Source organism: Macrosteles quadrilineatus, unplaced genomic scaffold, assembly GCF_028750875.1.
Source record: "Macrosteles quadrilineatus isolate MER2022 unplaced genomic scaffold, UCM_ALF_1.0 Scaffold_7__1_contigs__length_78375512, whole genome shotgun sequence".
Classification (NCBI taxonomy): domain Eukaryota; kingdom Metazoa; phylum Arthropoda; class Insecta; order Hemiptera; family Cicadellidae; genus Macrosteles; species Macrosteles quadrilineatus.
The window spans coordinates 63,972,560-63,998,398 of NW_026542600.1; the positions used below are offsets into that span (position 1 = coordinate 63,972,560).

At 34.3% G+C, this 25,839-nt stretch overlaps 1 protein-coding gene across 1 annotated transcript in view; it reads left to right on the top strand.

Annotated features, from left to right (window-relative positions):
• Positions 1 to 2,035, top strand: part of LOC128997869 (LIM domain kinase 1) — a 66,141-nt gene extending 64,106 nt beyond the window's left edge. The window contains exon 14 of the mRNA XM_054423647.1: positions 498 to 2,035. Coding sequence (XP_054279622.1) covers positions 498 to 649 — 152 coding nt within the window. The 3' untranslated portion in view covers positions 650 to 2,035. The remainder of the gene's footprint in view (positions 1 to 497) is intronic.
• The last annotated feature ends 23,804 nt before the right edge of the window (positions 2,036 to 25,839 follow it).

Genomic DNA, 25,839 nt, shown 5'->3' on the forward strand with positions numbered 1-25,839 from the left:
CTATTTCACAATTTCGGCTTCTTTGTGGAGTGAGCAATTCAATCAAATAAAATATTCGTTGAAAACTTTAAATGTGTCAGTACCGAAAACTTCAGATGGTTGGTTAAGAAGATTTCCATGGTAGACAATATTAATACATGCACACGACCGTGGAAGATATTCAGGATTTTACCATGATGGTGGAAGACTATGATGACATTTCCGTGACTGCCGGAGATGATTATGATGTCTAGAAAAGCACGGGAGATGACGATTATAACGTTTCTGAGACCGAGGGTGACGACGATGACCACACAACCATGGGAGATATTCAGGATTTTGCAATTGCGAAAGACGTTGATACTGTTTTCGTGACCGATAGAGATATTTAGGATTTCTTCGCTGTCACGGGAGACAGTGATTCTGTTTCAGTTACACAATAAAACTGTACCCAAAGTAAATTTTTGTCTAATTTTAATACATTTTTCTTTATAGATTTAATGTAATTTTTTTCTTAGGGAGGAGTGGAAGTTCATCTGAGTCTACTACCCCTGAAATAGCAACACCAGAAGTTTTGCGAACTTCCAGTCCTGTTCTTGTGTCAATCCACGAGAAAAACAAGTCTAGTCCTGAGTGCCTATACAAGACTGTAGAGACAACTGCACTCTAAACTGCTCAACATAGCTCTACCTGTTTCATATAGCAATTAGATCATTTATACTCCTAAAAAACTGACCCTGTGTATTCTTGGAGCAATTCTCTACTAATTGGATATGCTGCTTGACTACACTCATAAACCCAGATCAAAAACAAAAAGAGATTCCTGCAAATTTGGATGTGTGTAAAGGAAAATATGTATGTGTTGAAGGCTGTTATACGCTAATTACCAATGTTGCGCCTTTAATTTTTAATTTATTTTCTGTACATCACAAATTACAACACTATTGTATTTTGTATCTGTAGGATATCTTTTTCTACTGACTTGGATTGTGTAAAATTATCGTCAATTCCAAGAATTTTGAATCTCAAATTAAATTTTGTTTCATTTGAATCTCACCTTGAATCAATGTAGGACTTTGTACATTATGCAATATGTAGAATATACTTTACTGTAAAAGTTAATTCCAATTGTTATTCCATTGTTATAATGTCTTGGTTGCTTATTATTGTGATGTAATACATAACAACATGGCATCTATGAATATTAGGTTTCACAGCATTTAAAAAGTAATTTACCCAACAAGATAATTTTTTTAATAGGTTACAGCAAAGTTTAAACTTTAGAAACTATTTGCTAGTTGATCATACGATAATTTAATAAAAAACAAAAATTTAACTAAGAATGTTTACAAATGAAAAGTTCTTAAATGTTTTGGTTCTTAAATATGGCTTAAACTATTTGATAGTCTTAATTTTTTGTCAATTACTTTTGTCCTAGGTGGTTATTTTATGTAAATTTGTCGTTTTTAAAGTCAGTCTTCACAAATAAACAATTTTTTGTGATATAATTATTGGCATTGATATAAGAATACAATTTGTTTTTTAAGGGCATTGAAAACATTTAAACCATTAGAAACGGCTTTGTAAGGAATGTACAAGTTTTAAGTGTTCAGGGTTTATATTCCTAGGCAACTTTTTGATTGTATATATATATATAAAATTATAATCTACTTAATAGTATATAATATTATTACTATTATTAATGTTTACAATGCCTTTGACTAGTTTATTACTGTTGTTGCTTCCCATAAAGATCTGAAATGTAGCCAACTTAATCAAGTACAAGTAATGATATTGTTAATAAAATATTGTTATCATTAGCACTAACTGCAGGATACAACCATAGCTATTAATGAAAAATCCACATTCTTGCCATACATTTATACCAACTATAAACTATACCATAACCATTTGTTTTTCCTGATAATACTTCATACAACACACAGATATGAACATGTCTACTCATCTATCACAAATCAGATCATTTTGCTGTTAACACCCCTCATCTCTTTGGCTTTTTTTTTTTTTTGTTAATTTGCATTACATTGATTCTAAATCAGTTTACCCATGCTGTAGTAGTATAGTATATGTAAACCAAGTAGGAATGATTTGGCTTTTCAAATAATAACGACTAAATAAAAAACTGGGCTCAGTAAGTACTATGGCTCTTATTTTAGAATTTCATACAATTCGCTGCTGACCAAATCCACGTTACACATACAAAATATAATTAATTTCAATACTCAATCCACTGGTACGCTTTCCTTAAAAATTTAAAGTGTTTATTGTTCCTCCTAACAAAATGTTAGTGGTGTGGATATTAAAATATTTAAAAATAACATACAAAAACCTTGTTAATAATTTAAATATATGCTGAGTTAAGGCTATCTGATTCAGAAGCCGGCAAATTTGTAGTTGATAACTAACAAAAAGTCTAAGCTTTGAATTTTGTAATACTTATTATTGCATAAGTGATTTTGCCAACAATTTCCATACATAAAAGATTTCTTTACTTGTATAGTTGCTACAAACATGCTTTATTTGTACATAGGTGTAATTTTATTTTATACTAGTGTTAGTTAATTTTTAGCTGCTTCTTTTGTACCTAACTTTCTACTTAATATTTAAATTGTGAATCTCTTGATATAGGTAGCTCTCTATAGTTATAGTTTATAATGAAATGTTTCTTGGTTAAATAATTTTTTTATGAAGGTGGTTTTCCTTTGTTTAATCTACTTAAATGCTAATTCGTTACCTGCATTGGTTTTTTATTTGCAAATGAAGAGATATTACCTTAAAAATACTTCAAGTTACCAACAAAATATTTTTCTCGTAAGTCATAAACCATTTAAGTTATTACTTTCGTGTCATAGATTAAATCAGTACGTTAAACAAGATATATCTTTAATGTACAGTTGTTGCACCAATACTTGCAGAACCATCTGTTGAAAGGTTTGGTTCTCCCAATCTTTTACAATGATATAATTCACAGTCTGTGTAATTGCAGGGCACTCACAATGGCCAATCCTCAATAAGAACCCCTTGATCTCACTGTAATAAATCATCTATCTGCCGTCTTGTTTGAAGCAACAATAGTATCATCATTTGTTGTTGACAACAATTTGAATTTAGTACTAACTAAAAATTAGATCAATTAACATAACAAGTTTTGATAAAATATATTATCTAATTGAAGTGACACATATTGTGCATAACTGTCTTTTTAAGTAACATGAGACTGTTCATCTGTACGTATTTTTATAGAACAAAAACGTTGAATGCAAAAACCCAAGATTGTGTGAAGAGGAATGAGTGAGAGTGCTTCATCTGTGGGCATTATTTATAACAAAATTACATTATTTGTAACTATTGCATAAACAATGTAATAACTTGGTGTAATTGGTAGTATAGTTAGAATTTGTACTTTGCCTGGTCAATGTAATTCAGAACATGAAGATTTCACTATGACACATGTTTTGCCATTATTAGACATTGTCAAAGCTAACAAAAGGGCTCAGCTCCTTTGGTCAGTGATATGCATACACCAGGGACAACCTGATGATGTGCGCATATTACCTTTTTAGTCAAAAAATAGTTCAGGGCCATCTACAATGGAATTTCTCAGTATTCATTTTAAAATGTTTAGGTATTATACCTTAAAGTATATTTACATAATTCAAGGCTTGGTAAGGGATACGGTAATAACAACAAACCTTTAGCTCCCACATACAGTATAATCATGGGCTGAAATATTTAAAATGTGCCTTTTAAAATGTGTAGATAAAAATTTTAATGTAGGTATTTTTGACTTAGGCCTATTTTTGCAGAATAGTAATGAAAACTGAAAGCTAGACTTTTTTATTTCTGTACAAATTCTGACATTTTTTTGTTACATTGTTAATGAAATGTTAGTCTTGTGTTTTACAATCAGATTACAACGTTTAAAATAACTATATTTTTGCTGCTACACTCATTCCACTATTCAATCCAAACCTGTTTTTGCAAGTAGATACTTCAGATGACTTTTTATTCAGTTGCACATAAATGTTTAAGGTATAGTTAAAGATTGTTTTTTTATAAATTATATCATAGATTAGCATAATAGCAGTTATTGTAAAAAGGCTATTAAGTTTCAACCATATTTCAGCTGTGTAAGTAATGCATTTTGTGTGATCATTACTGAGCTAAATGTGCTGTAGGCCTATTGGTATGCTCTTTATTCTCTCAATCAATACTATAAGCAACAAAATCTTTGTGACCTTAGTATTAAGGGAATGCTCAGTTTCGAAAGATACATTCCATCTTTATTAATTATGATGTAAAAACTATAAAAATGTACATGAAGGTGGAAAATTTACTTGTTTTTAGGAATTAACAAAAATCTTTGTTTAATTAAAGCTATTGTTGAACTATGTGTTTGAACTAGAATATTTACTATTCTTATGCTTTAAAATAAAATATATGTTGAACAGTTATACACAGAGTTCTACAGAGTATAAAATGCATAAAACTACAGTAGAGCCTCGATAAGACGTGTATCAAGGAGATTAGGGAAATAGTCTTGTTATCAAGGTGCTCTTCTTGTTGAGGGTCCTGTCACATACATTACCAATCAAAATTCATTGATTTTTTTTCTTGCTCACGTGGCTGTGGTCCAAGGCACCATCAAGTACAGTTATCCATTTAAGACCAAAATAAACAAACTAAACCTAAACTATTAAACTTAAGATAAAGCAACGGATAATTTAGTAAAGACTACAATGGTTACTGATCTATGGAAGATAAATCTTTTTTTCTGAAAAATGGTAGTGGAGTAGGAGTTTTACTAATTCTAGGCTGGATTGACTTTGTTTCCTCCAAAATATCTATTCTGGTGAATTTCTGTGGAAACTGTTTCATATATAAAGACCAAGGTTGACTTCTCAAAACAACTTGTCATAGAGGTTTTGAGTTGCCTCACGATTTGGGAAAAAGCGTCTTAGCCTATTAAAGTTTTTCAAATAGAACTAGTTGTATTATAGAGGTTACTTTAACATTGAGTGTTATGGGGTTTTCAAGGGGATTTGAAAAGTGCCCTTGTAAAAAAGGTTGTTGTGTCATTGAAGGTTGTGTAAACAAATTTCTACTGTATCAGTTCTTTGGTATCTGAACAAAATACTAACTAGAAACATAGTAAGGATTTGAACATAACTAACTAATATTGCCTAAGTAGCAAGAAATTTTAAATTTAAGAATGTGGAATCAAACTTTTAAAAAATTGACTATATTTTAAACTTTCAATTTAAAAATTTAAATATAATCATGGAAGTTTGTAAAACCAATTTACTAGGAAGCAGGGACCCATGAATAAAAAAAATCATGCCAGATTACTGAACCCTAGGATACCAATATAAGAAGGTACTACATTATACTATTTTTTAGCTTTAGCTTAATAATATTTTTTGTATCTTTGTGGCAGGAATTTAGAAAATCTCATCACATTGTTTTTCTTGGTAGGTTTGTCATCTCTGAGGCACGGAATAGTCTTGCCTGTTAGATTGAGCTGATCCCAGAGATTGGACCAAGGTTTCTGTTCTCTGCAACCCTGGAGCATTTTGTCCCTTTGTTCATTTTTTGAGACCACTATGAGACTTAGTTTTTTTTTTTTTTTTTTTTTTTTTGCAATCCTTCCTAGTTGTTTCAATTCTGAAAATTCTTCATTAGTGGGTGTTGTTCGATACAGCAGGATTTTATGCAGGTGTTTCATCGGAAAAGACTACCTATTATTTTCAGTTTCTGTAACATTCGCAGATTGTACCTTGTATTTTGATAACTACTTTTTATTCATTGTGAGTACTGTAGCCTACTAATAATAAATTAACCAATACAGTATAATAATTAAAATAGTACTTTTTTATTAATTCACAAATGCAGAAACTGAGGAAATGTTTACTTTCTAAAACACTTCATTCTGTACATTTTGTATTATTTTACAGCCATTTCTTAACACATTCAGCTGACAGCTGTAGGCTTGTAATAGTTTAATAACTTAAAACATTACCTGTCTGAAAATGTGTAGATATGAAAACCCATCAAATTTTTGTTATTTAAAAAAATAAGTTAAAGTTACCCTTTTAATGGTTTTGATGACTAAATAAATTAGTTAAGCAAGTAACTGTTAATTTTTCATAGATTTTTGTACTTTTGTAGGTTTTACAATAAGTAAGACTGTACTTTTTATAGAAGCCGATGTTTTTATTGAGGCAGTTAGATCTCACATTCCACAAAATAGACAAATAGAATATTTTTGTACTTTACTGTATGTGAAAGAACAAAGTAGTTGTAACAAAATAGCTTAGTTTAGAAAAATGCAGGCTCTCTCACAGTAATTTATTGGTGAAAAATAACACAGATTTTTTAAATCTCTCCATTTATCCGATTTTTTCTTAATCTTCAACATAAGTATTCATTCCAAGGCTCTGAGTACTCGAATTTGCTATATTGTAACTATTGTAAGTAGTACCAATATCTTTATTCTAATTTAGTACCTATACAATTTAGTACAAGTGTGTAACATGTGCACATCTATACATCTATTAGTATGAACTAATTAGATTTATTAACTAATACTGTCAGTTTAGGTTATTTAAGTGTAATAAACTGAAAAAGTAAAAATAATTACAATCAACACTGCAGGTTTTATCCACTCCATGAACAATCTTATGATCGCAGAGTTACGCTGTTAGCTATTAGTTTGGTTATTTAGTGTTATCTTTTATCACCGGATATATAAACAGTCTATCAATTTCACTCTGTTGAAGGGTGAAACATTTTTAGCAAACAGTAATCTAAATCAGAGACAGTGCACTTTTTTACTGTTTCACTTTTTATGTGAACCTATTAAGTTACTGTGAGAAGTTATTTCTTTACCAGACTTTATTTTGTACTGATTTTTGGTGCCTCTTAGTGATTCGTTTTTTTTTTTTTTAGATAAAGTTGAACTCACCTCAATCCTGTGTTAATTTTTTACAGCTTAATGTTTAGCTTTGGACATTTTTTAACAAATTGTTCCATCCAATATGTATGTAACAAGGAAAAGTAAAACATTTAAAATCCACACTCAACCCTTTATTTTTATTCCTGATGTGTTTAATTCTAAACATTGGTGATCAACTGGCAGTTATTGAAAAAAAACTTAAAAAGAAAATTTTTAACGAGTAGGCCCACTACACTACTATTCGTGTCGTGACACTTAGGCCCGAAATCCTCAGATGTGGCCTGCGGTCCAACTCTCTGCCTGCCCACTAGTAACACTTTGTCCCAAAAAATATTTGACAGGTCTTCGCTAACAATTTGTGAGGATAGCAAAAACTAACAATAGGCATTTAATTAGATCTAAAATTGACTCAGCACAAAATGCATTCCGCAAGACTTCGATGAAGATAATTTTCAGCTAAACTTTAAAAATTTCAACATAGCTAGAAAGGTTTGATCTTAACACAAACCAAAACCAAGTCTGCCTATGCAAAAATGGTCATTAGGTTCAGTTAGGCCAATGTCAATTTTTCGTCGGGCCTATTTGTTACTTCATTATCTTATTTAATCAACTGTAAAAGCGAGTGGGATGTAGTGTAACGGTACTATTTTTCTAAGAAATTTGAGTTTGGCCGAAATGTTACTACACCACTACTATTTTGCGTTTAGGACAAATTGATAATAATATCTAAAAAGTATTAACATGTTTAATTTATATTGTAATGTCTTCTTGGAATCAAAATATGCCCTAATATTTATTTTTATTTTAGATAAGCTACTATATCATTTCATTTATTTCAACGGCAAAATTGTCAATTTATACATGGACAATTCAAAATATAAGTTACATGATTCTTTGCAACAAATTTCACAAGCAAAGGCAATGAACAATAATTTAACAATCAACTAAAGAAACAATAACAGATCAGTCAACGAGAAATATCAATACATGCAATAACAATGCAAAAAAAATAAGCCAGAACAATAAATACAATAAATTAATTTACAATGTAATAACAACAGAAACTGTGAGTTTTTCATTCTAGGCAGCAACAATATGTAGTAAAGCAATAATAGGATGAGTATGGGAGTGAAAATTTAAAAACGTACGTTTTCAGGAAAAGCACTTTGCAAATTTTTGTCCCCTTTTTTCAAAACTTTTATTATTTTTTTATTTCATTATCATTTGAAGTTTCATAAAATGTCCATGGTAACGCAATATCTTTGGTAGTTTACTTTTTAAAGAGCATCTTTAGTAGAAAAACACAAAATCCTGTCACGACCATAACGGACCTTTAAATGAATATTAAAAATAGTTAATATTATTTTTATAACTATGTTTTGCTATAAACTAATTTAGTTTAATGACCATTATACAATAAAAAGGTCACTGAGCTTTTGGTATATTTGGTCTTTCAAGAAAAAAATAAAAAAACTCAAAAAATATAAAAAAGCCAATAAAATCTTTTTAAGTTTGTATAACTCCGAAAAAACTTACCTGAGACCCGAAAAATCGTTATGTTTGTGTAGAGGTGTGCTTCTTTTGTGTATAAAACATTGATATATGACGATATTTTAATTTTTGAAATTTTTATGATAGAAATCATAAACGTGATGGTCAGGGACAAGCGGTACGGTCGTGAATTGTCTGGAATAATCTAAATTTTTCTAAACAATCCTTCAATTATACTGTTAGTTATAATAAAACTATGTGTTTCAATTGAACTAAACTGTTCAATTTACAATTATATTAAAGTTATTGTCACGACCAAACACACTATAATCCATAAATGTGGATTGGTCGTGAAAAAAACCGCGATGGTCGTGAAACTTTGGTCGTGAAATTACATGTTATTTGGCTCTGTTCTGGCGGTAGCCCTGCACCTCATGTTCGAGGATACAAAGTGGACTTCTAGGTTAATCTAGCAATTGAAATATCTTATAAACAAAAATTAACACCATGTCTACTTCATCGAATGACTACGTACGGTCATGGACACACCAAAATTACAAAAAACACAATCTTTCCTTTATTAATCTTGTAATTCCTCCTTTCAACTCGAAACGACCGGCACTACAATCCTGACGTACACCCCGAACTACTCTCTAAAACCAACTGACTCCATCGACGCCAGGCTTGCCACTGTCGTGCTCCAAAGTTGAAAATTTTCCCCAAATGGTCGTGACGCCAAATCGAGGGACAGACTTATTTTGTCATGGTAGTCAGTTTGTAATGACAATAAAATTATAATATGCTCCTTTTTTGTAAGTTTAATAACCATTGATGACATAAAAATATGGCTTTATATATTTCGGCATGAATAATTAGTCTAAACACAGCGTGAAAGTTGGAAAATGTACCCTAGGGACACGTCATGGTCGTGAATTTCGAGACTTTAAAAATACGAAAAAATACCAAGAACCTATTTAAAACCAAATAAATGTGTGTAACATGTTGCCCCCGTCCCAAAAAATATTAAAACACATAATAATAAACTACAAATTCAGTATCTACGAAGTAAAAGGCCAGGGACATGAAAACGTACGTTTTTAAATTTTCACTCATAAACATGGGGGAGAAATTTCAAGTTTTGACTAGAAATACTTAGTTACAAGGAAACAGATATTGCACGATCAAACAATGCCTTATAATTTATAATATGATCAATTTAACAAAGAAACCATTACATGCAGAAAAGAAACAGACAAATTAGAAAGACATAATCAGAACATCAACCCGGGACGATGAGACCTGTTGCACATCACTAAGAGCCACCGATCACTGAACACCATCACTAACTTGCGCCTCGAGCAGATTTCTTTTAAAGATGGATGAGCTGCAGCAGGAGATGTTGTCCAGGTATTAGGTTCCCGTGCCTTTGAAGTCTCACAAGTGGACTGTTCCTTCTGTAATTTGAGGAAGCTGCTACCCTGGTGAAGACGTCAGTGGAGCGAGTACCAGTGGGAATCCTGAAGTTGACCTTTTGGAGAAGTTCTGGGCAATCAAGCTCACAAATCTTTGCACACTTTCCAGCTCGTCCTTCAGATATTGTTGGTGAGGGGACCAGATAATGTCACAATATTCCAGGTGGGGTCTCACAAGGGAATGAAATAGCAGCTTTAGCGAGTAGATGATATTGAAGGTTGATGAGATTCGGTGAATTAGGCCGAGGTTGCGCAAGGCTTTGTTGCAGACAGAGTGGACATGGCGATCCCAGCTAAGGTTTGGGGTGAACAACACGCCGAGGTCCACAATCTCCGAGCATCTATTAGCAAGCTCTTTGCCATCAGTTGTATAGTTCCTCCGGACGGGGTTGGATATATGATGAAAGGTAATATAATTGCTTTTGCTGACATTTAAGGACATCTTGTTCCTAATGCACCACCTGGCTACAGAGTCTAGACTAATCTGGAGAATGTCGAGGTCATCAATGGATGAAAATGTTTGGTAGAGCTTAAGATCATCAGCGAATAGTTGGAAGCTGCATTGAAGGTCTGTAGTGATATAATTTATAAACGAGATAAATAGTATGGGACCAAGCCAGGAGCCTTGTGGAACTCCCGAGGTGGCATAAAAGTGATGAGAAAGTGAACCGTTGTACCTGACTTGTAGGACTCTGTCTTGCAAATAGCTTGCGATCCATCGAATGAAACAGCTGTCAAAGCTAGGAATGATCTTCAATATCCTGTGCATAGAACAGCTCTGTATGAAGGATCCCCATGGTACATGGGTAGGAAAATTTACAATAACCTCCCAGATCAAATTAAAACTGAAGAAAATATGTCATCCTTTAAAAGAAAACTAAAATCTTACCTCATTCTCTTGTGTCCTTATTCCCTAGATGATTTTATAAAAATTTAGCATTAGGTTTTATGGATTGATAAAAACAAAGAATTTAGCATAAGGTATTATTAGATAGTAAAGTAGTATTGACATGTCATGAAGGTCCTTAACTTTTCCACTAGGAGCCTATGACTGAAACAGTCGAAAGCCTTCGCAAAATCGAGTTGGATTGCATCACAGAAAACGTACTACTATAACCCAGAATGCCAACCGCATGGTAAAAAGCATTAAGCGGTTTGAGAGAGCTTTGCCTGTCAATCCGTAGGCAGCGCCACCAGCGTTGCTATGCTATTGCTATTGCATGGCAACGCTGGTGGCGCTGCCTACGGATTGACAGGCAAAGCTCTCTCAAACCGCTTAATGCTTTTTACCATGCGGTTGGCATTCTGGGTATAGTAGTACGTTTTCTGTGATTGCATCGACTTGGTGAAGATTGGCAAACGCATCAAAGATATCTGTTGCAAAGATCATCAGGTTTGTGGAAGAGGAGCGGCCAGTCAAGAAGCCGTGTTGTTTGGGGGAGACGAATGGCAAGATGATGGACTTGAATCTAGGCAGAACGACTTTCTCGAGGATGTTTGAGATGACTGAGAGAATCGCTATTGGACGATAGTTCTTGACGTCATTTATAGGTCCTTTTGTATGAACTGGAATTATTTGACTTGGTTTAAGGATGTCGGAAAAAAATACCATTTGACAGAGACAGATTGAAGACATTGGTAAGTGGGTGTTCCAGTAGGTGGCGGCAGTGCTTTACAACAGCTGGCGGGATGGAATCGGGGGGGGTGCGGAATTCTATCCCCCGGAAAACAACCCCCCCAGGTGAAACGTGACGTCACCAAATCTGCTAACTAACCAATATGGAAGCCGTGTCCGCGACTGGAATACTACCCCCCCTAGACAAATCATGGTATATAATTTTAATTCAAGTAATTCCGTTGGATAATAGAAAAGGCATGTGGTGAATATAAAACATATTTTCGAAATGTTACAGCAAGTTTGGTTGTTTAGGTTAGGTTAGGTTAGAATAGAACTGTTTGACAACTAAATTTGAGTGTCCGTGACTGGAAAACTGCCCCCCCCCCGGTCTCTGACGTCAATATGACGTTGGAACCTGCTTGGGGGGTAGTTTTCCGGGGGGCAGTCTTCCGGCGACCCGAATCGGGACCGCAACCTTTGTTTGCATCAATGTTTAAAATTGCTTGGCGGACTTCATGCACTTGGATAGAGAACGAGCTGCCCTATATGTATGTAGCCTAATTACTTTTATAGAACTTGTTTTGGAATTCATACTGCATTTTATTTATTTTAAGTTCTGATGTTAGAATTTGTTGTGAAGGGTAAGATTAGATCCCAAAGCTATTTAAAACATTTTAAATGTTTATGATGACACTTTCAGCAGGCGGAATTCTGTTGATTCTACCGTGTTTGTAGATCCTTGAAGCTTTTAGATTAAATTAGTGTTCTTGATAATGCTGTTTCTTTTCTGTATATGTATAAACTATTACCAAAAGAGTATATGCTGACTTAAGTGAATTCATTGAACATTAGTGTTATTTAATTAGCGAAAAAAAAAATACCTTTTAGTGAAAATCCAATCCATTCAGGCAAATGAAAATTCACTTATTCTGTAGGTTTGCTGTGGCGGGGATATTTTTTAGTAGGATAGTTGATGTGAAATAAAATGCTATAGCTTAAAAAGTCACCTGTGATCGCGGCAAACTGGTGGCTTAAAATATATTTTTTTATATAAAAAATGTTTTTCTCAATCCTCTGTGGCCGCGGCCAGTGCCGGATTTACCACTAGGCCGTCGTATGAAGGAAATGTCTAAGACAAATAGCCACGCTGATTTGTAGTAAGCCTTGGCCATGGACGTACATTTCTACTTTTAAATAATAAACGAACCCATTAAAAATAATATCCACAACCTACTTGTACATAGAAAAATCGTTCAAGAAGATTTCTACACTATACTGTTATATTAAAAAAATACATAACTGGGAAATGTTTATGTTTATGTGAGTTGGTCCATAGAATGATTAGTACATATAACCATTGACTATACAGCTCTACTGGTAGTGGTAGAGATGTATAGTCAATGGTATAACAATCAAGTATAAACTACTTAATTAACTGATTAAGCTGCAATTTTGACTTTTATAACTATTTATTGGTATCTAGTGAAATCTAAAAAGACGCAATGCCTTAATTTACTATGACATTTTAATTTAAACGGGCAGAAGTTTCAACAGCACTTTGTGATATACAACGCCAAACAGCTGATTTAAACCAATGGTCCCGGGTATACGTCTTACTATAAACCCAGCGACAATAGCTTGTCGTTGGGTTTATGGTAACCTACAGTAGCATGTAGTGTATTCCCTTTATGAAAAAGTCACTAAAAGAAGTACCGGTAGTCTAAATAGACGTCGGTCTGTCCGTCTGTCGTCTGCGTACACATTTGCTGAGAATAGATATAATTTATTATTATCTTATATGCATATGAAATTCATTGACTATCTACTCGCATTGAAGCTGGATTTGTGTGTGATTATCACAACTTGTCGTAACTATGACTGTCCATGTTTCCACTGTTACTTTGCTACCTCCCCCCTTTTATTCGAAATTTTTTTTTTCATTTTCAAACTAATATTAGTTTTAGGAATATATATTACTCAAAATTTACATTAGTAGCCTATCTATAGAAACCCAAAACAATATAAAAATAATGCATTGAATATTACTGAAGTTGTCTTATGATATATCGTAGATTCTCGTAGCAACTGGATGTTTAACTTTTGTGCTGTTGGCAGACTGTGTCAAGTCTTCTTCCGTAACCTCTAGTTAGCTAGAGCTAGAGTTTAAAGTCTACTGCGTAAGTGACTGTGCAATGAATTCTGGTGAGTTTTAGAGTATTATTATTATAAAATCTTCTATATTTCTAATTAATTTAACTAACTAAGATTTATATAGGCCTACTGTGCACAAATTATATTATACATGATTGTGCATCTAATCTACTTAGGTTCACTTAGTGTGATACTTTAAAAGGCTATAGAGGAATAGGCTATAGGCCAAAACAAATTTCATTGATCTGGAAAATTATGTTTAAATCATAAATAGGTCCTTGTTCACTTTATAAATAGAAGCTTTTTGGTGATAATTTACAAAATTGTACTCTTACAACAGCTAGGCCTAACTCTAACTGAATTTTGTTATTAAGTTAAATCTCTGCTTATAATTTGGATACTGGGTTAACTATTTATTCTGAATAACCCAACAATAACCTAGGTATATATTCATAGTAGGGATTAAGATAAAGAAGCGGAACTTTGATACCCTACTACATCGTATTATCGAACATGAAATATCGATTCATTTCATAACCCAACAGCCTGACCAAAAACTTAAACTAATAGGCCTATAGGTAGCAATTCTAACAATGGATAATGACGATGGAGTCTTAGTTCTGCCTTTTAATGTAGGTATTATGAATGTATTGTGTACCTAACTAATTTGTAACCCTCATGAGAGGAATCCACGGTTATTTGGCCTAAAGTATAAGTTAAGGGCTAATAAGTTTTTAAAGCCTTCAACACACCTAGGACATTGTTATTATGCAGCGATCCACACAATTATTCTATGTTTCATACCCTGGGATCCAGGCCAACTAAAAGGCCCTAAACTTGTTAAGTGTCTTTCTAGTGTTATTATATGGTACGGTATAGCTGGCCAAGAAGACATTAACTTAGGCTAAAATGAAATTAGCCAAGGTTAGGCATGGATAGGTGTATGGCTCTGGGGAGTGTGAATTTTGGTACTTTCTTGAGTGAACATTCATTGATACCACAGATCAATGAAACAATGAATGATGATGATTTTCATCGAGTGATTTATTGATGATTTCTTTTTGATATATCAATATTTTTGTTTTTCTTTACAATCTTTATTCCATCTGTTTTAATATCTTCAAACGCATTTAAATTACAGACAGACAGACAAACATACATAGCAAATACGTACTTGGTTCAATAACCGAGTTATTGAGTTATAGCTCGTATTAGAGAATAGGATTAAGAACTAATCTTGTTTAGGCAAAAATAATAGCCTATATATTGGATTAAAAAATGAAACTATTCTAAGATAACCTAATTTAACTAACCAAAATTGCTGTAGGCTAAGTTACTGTTTCAAAATTCTATTTGATAACAGAAAAGGTATATGGGGAATAGGCTATAAAACGGAATTTTGAAATGTTACAGCAAGTATGGTTAGCTTAGAACAGTTTCATTTCAATATAATAATTTGTTATTGTTTTGTTGATAATGAACAATATTTATTTATCGTAGTTGTCAGCTGATAAGTTTCAATTTGTTAATATCAATTTACTGTATTGAACCAAAAAATAAGTTAAAATATCTATATATCGATAAAAAATCATCGATAAAAATGAATGTTCCCTTTAACAGGAAAGTACCCAAATTTTTAGCAGGGATTTTCTACCTAATCCTCGTAAGTTATTTTTCCCCAATTTTTTGGGTAAGACAGTCCAACCTCGTATACCCCTCTATTTTGGGATGAGGACTTCAATGGAACCTTCGCCGCACCCTACAAACCCCCTTTTTTACTAACAAGGGGGGAAATACCCCCGTAATAAAATATTTATTTTTTTCATTTTGATAGATTAATTTTGATTATTAATTTCTTCCATACAAATACACCATTTTTTACCATTTATTTGCCCACTTCTCCTGTTAGGGGGCAAAACACACCTTCGCCTAAATGTAGGTATATGGATTTGGGGAGTTGGTATCTTGCAAAGACTTTAGAGGACTAAAATTATGTCCCTTCCTATTTTTGGGGTGAGAAATTTAATGGAACAATTGCCATCCCGCACATAGTTTCAGTCCCAGAGCAACATACCAACTCCCCATAGCCATGTCCACTACCCCCCTTATAAGTCAAAGAGGGGGGCTGGTAACGGGATTACAATTGCTCCATTAACCTTCTCATCCTAAAATTAGGTATTATTATTAGGAATAAAACACGATAAACATAACGTTCAGTATTTAGGAAGTGCCGTTGCCTAATTCTGAATCTGCGTTCGGAGCTTAGGCTTTGCATATATTTCGGCATCCTAATTCCGAACGGCTGAAAAATAATTAATCTTACAATAGTTTCTGCGTCTTTATTATGGTTTTAATTAAAAGAAACGAGTTTAAATCTTTACATTAACAAGTTTTCCTTATCACAAATTATCAAGTATCAAAGCACGAGGAACTCAACAGTTTTCTTAAGGAAACGAGCAACAGTTTGAAAGTAAAAGATTGTGATTCGACCAAAGATTGTGGACAGTATGACCAATCAAGGCTCACTGAATCTAGTGATCAATGACGATATACAAACCCATTTGTCTGTGGACAGGTGTCAACAACAACACAGATGAACATTCTCTGGATGATGACACTGCATCACAGCCTCCTCTCCCACCCCTGGATGGGGACAAGGATGACCCTACTCGTTCTGACCATCCCGACACCTTTGATGGTAAGTGGTGATCTCCTTTATATCCAAACTTTGTTGATTGTGCATTTTCAATCCAGTTAACTAAATTTTTATTACTTTTACCAAATATACAGCAGTACAGCTTGATGCATGTTCCAAAGTCCCTACTAGCTATAACCCATAGTTTTCATGCTATAGCTCTGAAAATTTACAGTAGGCGCCCCACTTCAGTAGATATTTGGGTATGGTGTTTCTCAAAGTCACGAATTATGGATATTTATAGGGATGCACTGTGGATGCGATGCTCCCTGTTGTGGATTAACGTCCACACTAGTGAGTACTACGACTATACGCAGTACTATCCTAATAATTAGACCAATTCGTTAATTATGAGGAAAAAATGTGGTTCGGATTCCACAATAAACTGTAGGTCCCTTAGTTGCCATTAGCTGTATGGGCTATTAATTAACAGCTGTGTCTAAGGAACATGCCGGCCTTAGTCACTAACAAGACTACAAGATCGCGCCACTCATCCTACACCCATCCTTCACTCATATTTGGGTTAAAATACGCACATAGTGGCGTCCCCATCTTAAATAATTGATAATTGATAATTGATAATTGAACAAATGCATTACTCTTCAGTTGGTATTGATAATTGAAGCAGATGCTTATTATTTGAGACTAAAACCGGTATTTGGCGGGTGTTCGGTACATATTTGGTCTGTTTATCTAAAAAGAAAGGATATGAACCACAAAATCTCCATCAGAGTTTTAAATGTATGACACTATGGCAAAAGTCCCTCTGTAAACAGTATAATGTACATTTTGAAATCTTGTCAAACCTACTATACATGTTTCAACACATAACTTAGATGCCTTTGTAAAAAAAAGTGAGACATTATAGGTATTTTCTGTCCAACTTTCAGCTGTTGGCTGTACTGTAATGATTTTTAGCGATAGTTGCATTACAAGGTTGCTTGTTGCTCCAACATACTGCATGTGACTGTCCTTAACGCGTAAGGCCAGGCTCACACGAGCAACGTCTAGCTGACTAGGCTGTGACTAGGTAAGCCCGACTGGGTAGCGGACCATAGGATACACCGGTTCACACGAGCGACATGTACACGGACTAGATGAAAATAATATTCATATCAAAATCACTCGGATTCATCACTGGAGCACAATGAGAACAAAGGGAAGAATGCCAGCTGCAGTGCGACTACCTGATCGCTCGTGTGAACCCTCCCATAAGGCTACGTTTACTGCTACGCTGCTAGAGCAGGTGACTGGGTAGCTGCCATGAGTGACTGGGAAGTGGGGCCCGATGGTTTGGGACACCAAGCTCGAACACGGCAAGCTAGTTGTTGCCCTACGCTCGTGTGAACGGCTCCATTTGATCCTGTGGTCCGCTACCCAGTCGGGCTTACCTAGTCACAGCCTAGTCAGCTCGATAAGTCGCTCGTGTGAACCGGGCCTAACACTGCATTCGTTCTGGGAGGACTGATAAAAAAAGAAAACTTACCTGCTTATATACAATATTTTTTTGGGTAGACTATCTTGTATTTAAATGTTATCTTGTTATTTGTTGATTTCAAACCCTCATAAAAATTCACCAGCATTAATTATGACTGGCCGATCTAATAAGCAGAAGGCCATTTTATGATGAATGACACGGTAAACTTTGCTAACACATCGTCCACAACTTCATATTATACCAACTCCCCATAGCCATGTCCACTATCCCCCTTATAAGTCAAAGAAGGGGGCTGGTAACGGGATTACGATTGCTCCATTAACCTGCAATTAAATGGATTGACTGGGCAAGCCAGCCTCTTTGGGTTTACCCAAAGTGAGAGTACCCAGTGACATTCCCCCATCCAGGTTGTGGGGGGTGTTCAGCTCTGCAAGAGGTGGAAGTGCGCCACCAATCTATCACCTGCCTGTAGCTATGATCCTCTGGGCTTCGGCCCGCTAGTTGATGTGCGACTGGCATTCAGTGGGGCGAATCCTCGACTTTGGAAGTAGCCTTCCTGGAGGTGAAATCGGGCGAGTACCCGTCAGCTTACGGGGACACTCCAGGGGAACGTAACTTTCCGCAGTGTGAGGGCAACGGCTGGGCGCACTCCATCAGCCAATCCCTGTCTCTGAGACCGGAAGGTATGGTTATCTAGAGTGTGGGGGGTTCTCCCTGGAACCTCAATTGAGCAAAGGGTGTCGCCACCTTTGGTGGATAGGTTCATCCGGGTGGGACCCACTTCTATTCCTGCCTCCTTTTGGGAAACCCTGATGGCCTGGCAGTGATGTTGGGCTTGATGGGCAAATGAAGTAGATCGGGTGCTGGGTTCAAGCCCGCTGGGGGTGTCCAGGGATCTATCGCCTTGGTCACCTCTGGTTTCTCAGCAACTGGGTAAGGCCTCGATCGGGTAGTGGTGTAAATAGGTGGTTGGGGTTCCCCCCATCAGCTTGCTGGTGGTCCCCTTCTTTCTGGCTGTGATGGTGGGTTTTGCCTGTCAGGGATTGGATAGGTCCCGAGTGTTGCTTGCACTAAATGTGTCAGGGCATTCCACTATGGTCCTTCTGGGTTTCGTACCTTGGGGAACCCAGATGAAGTGACGCTTAAACAAGTAGCCGGTATCCCTGGTTAGGATTGAGGGGCAACCCTCTCTCCGAAGGGTTGCTTCGGCAGCCGGTGAGCCTGATGACCTTAAGTCATCCTCCCATGGTGTGCTAAAGGTCGGTGCTTATGCTACGGCCTACATCATGGGGCCCGGGTAGGTTTAATTATAGGTACCGGGTTCGTAGTCAGGGAGCTTTTGGCTCTTATGACAAAACGAAATGTAAATGTAAATGTAATGTAAATGTAACTTCATATTATTTCATGAATGAAAATTTACTATATCCATGGATCATTTTAATCTTTAGGCCTACTTGTGCTACGATTTACAATTTGTTATTATTAGATATGAAAGATTGTATTCAAATACCATTAACTCTTAAAAACTACACCAGTACATGTTTGATGATATTCTTGAATCTAAAAAATCTAATATACTCTGGTCTACATTATATTGATTATTATTATTATTTCAGAACAATTAATCCACAGTAACAAACAGAATATTTTTTACCATAACGTTTAAAAATAGCTTAATGTTAGAACTTCAATATGATATGTTTATACTGTACGACTGTACCTAACCAATTTATGGTATTTGGTTAGCTTGTTTTAAGATCTAATCATTCTTATTATTAAACGTCCTAAACTACATGACATCCCTAGTGGAAGACATCAATAGAAATCAATAGAAAAAATCTATTGATATCACTAGATGCTTAGTGATATCAATAGATGTTCATGGATATCATTACAAGTAAATACAAACAAATAGACATCACTGAAAACTTAGTCAATACATATCACTAGACATCTATAAACATAAAATAATATATCAATATAGATCATTAGAACAAACAAATCGTTCATTGATATCAATACAGAATATTTTTTTAATACCTATGTTAGATGTAAATATAAATCAATAGACATCAATAGGGGTAAATGACATTCAAAATATCTATAAATGTATCACATATGAACATTGTGGATTATACAAAATATCAATGTAAACTGGTGAAATAAACAGTTATAAAAATGTAATTTTTTGAAAAAAAGAAAAACTCTAGTTTTAGGTCATAGACGTTAGCTGAGGTACCTAAATCTCAATATACCGTAATTTAAAATATATAATATTTTAAAATTGTTGTAAAACAGTTACAACTTGTATTAAAACTTATTTTTTAAACTGCCAAAACTGATTGCTAAACAATTTAAAAATTTTTGTAAAACCGTTTACAACTTGTATTAAAACTAATTTTCTTAAACTTCAAAAAACTGATTGTAAAAGGATGTTAAAATTGTTGTAAAACAGTTACAGCTCGTATTGAAAATTATTTTTTTCAACTGCAAAAAACTTATTGTTAAACAATTTTAAAATTGTTTCAATCTTATAACAGTTTTGAAACTTATGCTTGAAATGACACAAACGTCATTAAAAAATCTTTTTCAAATTAAATTATGAGGCCTAATACAGCTACTCGCATTCAAAATGGCTATCATTACACAGTCAAACAAGAAGCAGCTGTGGTTTAATGGCTAAGACAACCGGCTTCCATGATGGAGTCCCTGATTCAAATCTCGGGAACACCATGAACTTTTTACCAAGATTGTTTTTACTTTTTCATTTTTATTTTATTTTTAGTGCATAATTGATATGATTCAATGTGTTGAGACAAATTAAAAATTGTTTTTTAACAAGCTACAAATTATTTTCAAATAAGCTAATGACTCGGATCCTATTTACTTGTATGTATTGATGTGTATTGGCCCAAATATGTATTGATATCAATACGTATCAATATACAATTTTTGTATTGATATATATTGATCTCTTCCACTAGGGATATAGTCTAATATCTAAGATTGATTTGATTTCCAATAGAAATCGTTTCATTGTAATACATTACATTACAATATGTAATCCAGAGTGACATTGTTTAAAACAATATCTAATCTTTTATAATTTGAAACGTTATACATTTATGTGCTACTTTAGAAAACTTGCGGACGTATTAAGAATTGATACATCATTTTATTATATTGTAACTTTTTATCTGTTTGATTATAGATCTGCCTAATACCGATTGGTCCAAGGTACCAAAACTGCCTTCCTTCTGGAGTACTTGGATGGAGTTCTTTCTGGATCCTGAAAATTCCGCCTATGGTAATTTTTGACTACCTCTCACAATGTGTCATATCTTTGAATATTAATACAACTAGACATTCCATCCCCATGTTAAATTTGTAGCCAGCTTTTTTTTTCCCAAAATCGTCGTAGTTGATGTAAGTCACAGATTATGCTGATCTAAATTACTGATTTCTGTTGAATACACAATCTTTTTTACCAATACAAACTAATGGAATTACTTATTGTGAGCTATAGCAACTGTTATGACCCATCAACTTGGCCAGCAACAAAAAATAAGGTAGAAAATAGATTTTTAGTCACATAGCGCACTCTGTGACTGGCTCACACAACTACGTTCATTTTTAACAAAAAATTAGCTACAACTGGTTCATATAGATGGGACGTCTACTTCAGTATCCAATAGTCAATGGTCATATACATTGTGTGATATCACATCACCACAATAGGCCTATCACTTTAGTGACTTTTTTAACTCTGTGTATCTGTTAATAACATTATATTTAAGTCCGAGAACTAGGGCAAGGTTAGTATAACAACTTATTAAGAACAAGTGTGGAAAATCTGTTTAATTCAAGTTATTGTGTTGACATGTCATACCAGAGTTAAACCAATGAATACAATAAGATTTGTATTCATCGATTAAACAGATTGGCCAGACCTTTTTTTACAAAATTTTGAAAAAGTGAATTTACTGTGTCTGTTGTAAAGATTTTCAAGATAATTCTTTTAATAACTTTAAATTTTAGTATGAAAGGTTGGTCCTCTTTGTTACAGATTAATTACTAGGCTACATTTAATCATGAAACTAGATTTATCGTTTTTTAAATTTTTGACATAAATTTATTATTATCTCAGAATAACTACAATAATGAATAAAAACAAAATTGCTATTAAATTTTACAAAAGCTTTAATGTTTGTTAGAACTTTGTTATGTATTTAGAACTAATAAATATAACAATATCCAGGCCTCACAACTGAAGTGATTTTTTTTTTTTTACCTGCGGGAACCGATTTTAAATAAATTAATAATTACAATATTATAATCCAAGATAACTTTAAAAAACCATATTTTTTCATTTTAACATTATAAATTTATGTGTTAGCTTAGAAAGCTTATATACCGTATGCTTATTAAGAAATGATACATTGTAACTCTTTATCTGTTAATTTTAGATCTGGCTCCTTCTGAATTGGAGGCAATGCGAAAACTCCCTCCTTCCACGAATCCTTATCCTGAAAATTCCCTCTGTGGTGATCAGTTACCTCATACGACTAAAAATTAATTTAAACAAGATTTATAGTATTCATTTACATCTTTAGCTCTACTTTAAATTCCTCAATAATATAAACAGTCCTTGTTGTAACAGATTCAAATCATAATAAATATAAATAAATATCCTAATAAATCGTAAAAATATCCAGGCCTCAAAACTGAAGTGATGTTTCCTACTTGTAGCGGTTGATTTCCAATAAAGAGATTTTGTTGCAATAAATCACTAATTAGGATATGTGATCTAGAGTAGGCTGAAAATAGTTGTTATATCACCAAAAATGTACTTTAATGAATAAATAAATCTGTTAATTTTGTTGTTTTTTTTTTGTTTTTTTTTGAGATTTTAAATTAAGGGTAAATTGTCTCAACCATGTAAAATTTTGTGTTAAAACTTCAATAAGTACTTCAAACCAATAAATTGGTCGATCTCAGATAACCAGCCAGCTGCTAAAAAGGACAGGAATAAAAAAGGTAATTGACCCTTCTCTAAATTACTTTTTATTTGCAAATGAAAATGTTTTCCCCTTGCAAATAGAAACTTGTAATTACCACAAAAAATATTTTTCTCGTAAACCATTTAAAAAGGTTATTATACTTCTATGTCATAGAACTCAGTAACAGAACTCATAAGTTCAATCAGTACATGAAACAAGATATGTCTTTAAAGTATAGTTCTTGTACCAATACTTTCCGATTTTTTTTTAGATAGACTTGGTTTACCCAATCTTTTAAAGTTTATATAATTTACAGTCCATGAGGTCAATACCCTATAAGAAATCCTTACTCTCACCCTAATAGTGTGATGCTAGCCTAGTGGTTAGCGTCTCTGACTTCGGTGCGGATGGGACGGGTTCAATCCCCGGCACATCCACAAAACTTTAATGGGTTTGGACCGCTTTCCCTTAAAAGTGTTTGACTTTGTTACAAAAATGCCACTGGCGTAGATACGAGAAAAAATAAAATAAAATAAATCATCCAATTGCCGTTTTTGTTTGAATCACAGTTGTAAGAAGTTCTGTTCCCCATATATTTGTATAGTTATATTATTCCTTGTGTTAGCAGATGTCTGCTTTTCCTGTCAACCAACAGGAAAGAGGGGGGTCCGATTCGTAATTTTAGTCAAAGAAACCAAAATGTTTAGCACTTTAATGTATTTAACAGCCAAACATTCATATAACGATGGTAGTTTCTCTGATTTTTAGCCACAGATATTTTACAAATTTTGACTTTATATTTTATTTTATTTATTTTTTTACCTGGACAGCTGTAAAATTTGTGTGATTAGAATCATTACTTTAGCTCTCCATACGTTTTAAAACTTACAATAATGGTGATGATAAGAAATGGGAAATAAACTTTTTAAGTAACAAAATATTGAAAATTAGTTGATCTGACACAGTAAGTGCACTATATCGATGGAAAAGAAACAATAAAAACGTATATGAGTAACGGTATAAAAATTGAATAATTATCACATGTAGACTAAGTTGCTTCTAAAATTGTTAAAGGCATATTTATGATAAGAGCACTTAGGTCCACTGTTTCACTTTGATGTCCTTATTTGTATATATTATGGGTACATTCATAGCTATTTATCTTAAGGTACCTCACTGTGGGCCAACAGCTTTTATGCTAACAGTTTTTATGCTTTTTACTTTACAAAAGAAGGCGGTAAGGTTCATTTGTAGTGTAAATAGTAGAACACATTGTAAGCCCCTTTTGTGGGTGTTAAACATTCTTACATTTCCATCTTTATATGTTTTGGCAAGTTTGTTGTATGTAAACGAAAAAATTTCTCAATTAAAAAGATATCTGATGTGCACAACTACTGTACTAGATTTAAAGATAATCTGTCCACACTAAGGTATAAGTATACACAGCCACTCAAAACAGTTTTGAGTACCAAGGTGTTAAAATGTACAATTTCTTTCCTGCCCCATAAAACCCGTGTGTTTTAAAATTCTAACATGTCTTATAAACTATACTCAAATCAAATCAAATCAAATCAAATCAAAATGCCTTTATTCTTGAGCGCTTCTCAATACAATATTGGTTTACAGAATAACTCACGTCACTAAAACTAAACATTTAAAAGTCAAATATCTAAACAAATTATGTACAAGAATAAAAAATCAACAAAAAATTACATGCCTGCTTTACAATGTATTTTAACCTTTTTTTTGAAAGCCAAGGCCGAAAGGCTTTTGATCTGATAGGGGAGGTCATTGTAAAGGGTTGGGCCAAAATAGGAGAACCCCCTCCTACCTATTTCCAAATTAACTTTTGGAAAGTGGAGGAGGGTGTCCTGCCTAGTGCCCCGTCGAGCAATTGCTCCACGTGTCACAAGTCTCTCCACCAGGTATTTTGGTTCTCTGTGAGATAATACCCGATGAATGAGACAACAAGTTTGCACTCTGCATACAGCATCGGCTGGCAACAGACCAGCAGAATCCCGGAAAGAGGATATGTGTTCCCGCTTATGAAGTCCGTAGACAAAACGAACTGCGGTGTTTTGCAGCCTATTAAGTCGGTTCATATCCTCCCGGGAAATACTGTTTCCGTATGCAGGAATGCAGTAGTACATCACTGACAACACCAGAGACTGAACTAACTTCAGTTTTGCAGTCTCTGGAAGAATCGAACGGAATCTGTACAGTCCTCGCAGCCTTCCCAAAACAATTTGAGAAACGTAAGTGATGTGGTTGGAGAAGGTAAGACCACTGTCAAGAACCACGCCCAAAGTCCTGACAGTGTCACAAACCCTAAGCTTTTCATTGTCAAGTTGAATATGCACTTCACCGTCGCAGATTTTTTGGATTACGATGGGTGGTGATCCAATGTGGATCACTGTGCATTTTTCAACATTCAACTTAAGGCCGTGCTTCCTTGACCACTCACTTATTCTCTCAAGATCCATGTTTGCATTCTCAAAGGCGCTGTTGAATGAGCCGATTGGGTAGGAAAAATGCAACTGGCAGTCATCTGCATATGCATGCACATTACAGTGACGTACACACGTGGTAAGGTCGGCTGTGTAGAGTGTAAACAAGATGGGTCCCAGACAACTCCCCTGCGGGACTCCCCTAAGCTTTTTAAGGGGAGGCGAGGTGTCTACACCCATCCTGGTTACCTGGGATCTGTTTCCCAAATACGACCTTAGCCAGCCAATTGCCACATCCCCAAATCCAAAAAAAAAACCCAGGCTCCAACCCAGGCTTGCCTGTACAAACATTGAAAGTACTTTGGTTTAGAGTTTTAGTTAATTTAGTGTTAATGCCAGAGCCATCTTGATTGTTTTGTTTTTCTTTTGACGATTGTCATGATCTTTGTAGTTTTATCGACAATAAATCATTAATTTCATTTAATTGTATAGGTTTGAATTACCTTAGTTAGTGCTGAGTGGTCATATGTCCATGAGCACTTCTGCATCACAGGGGCACAGCTGCCTATGAC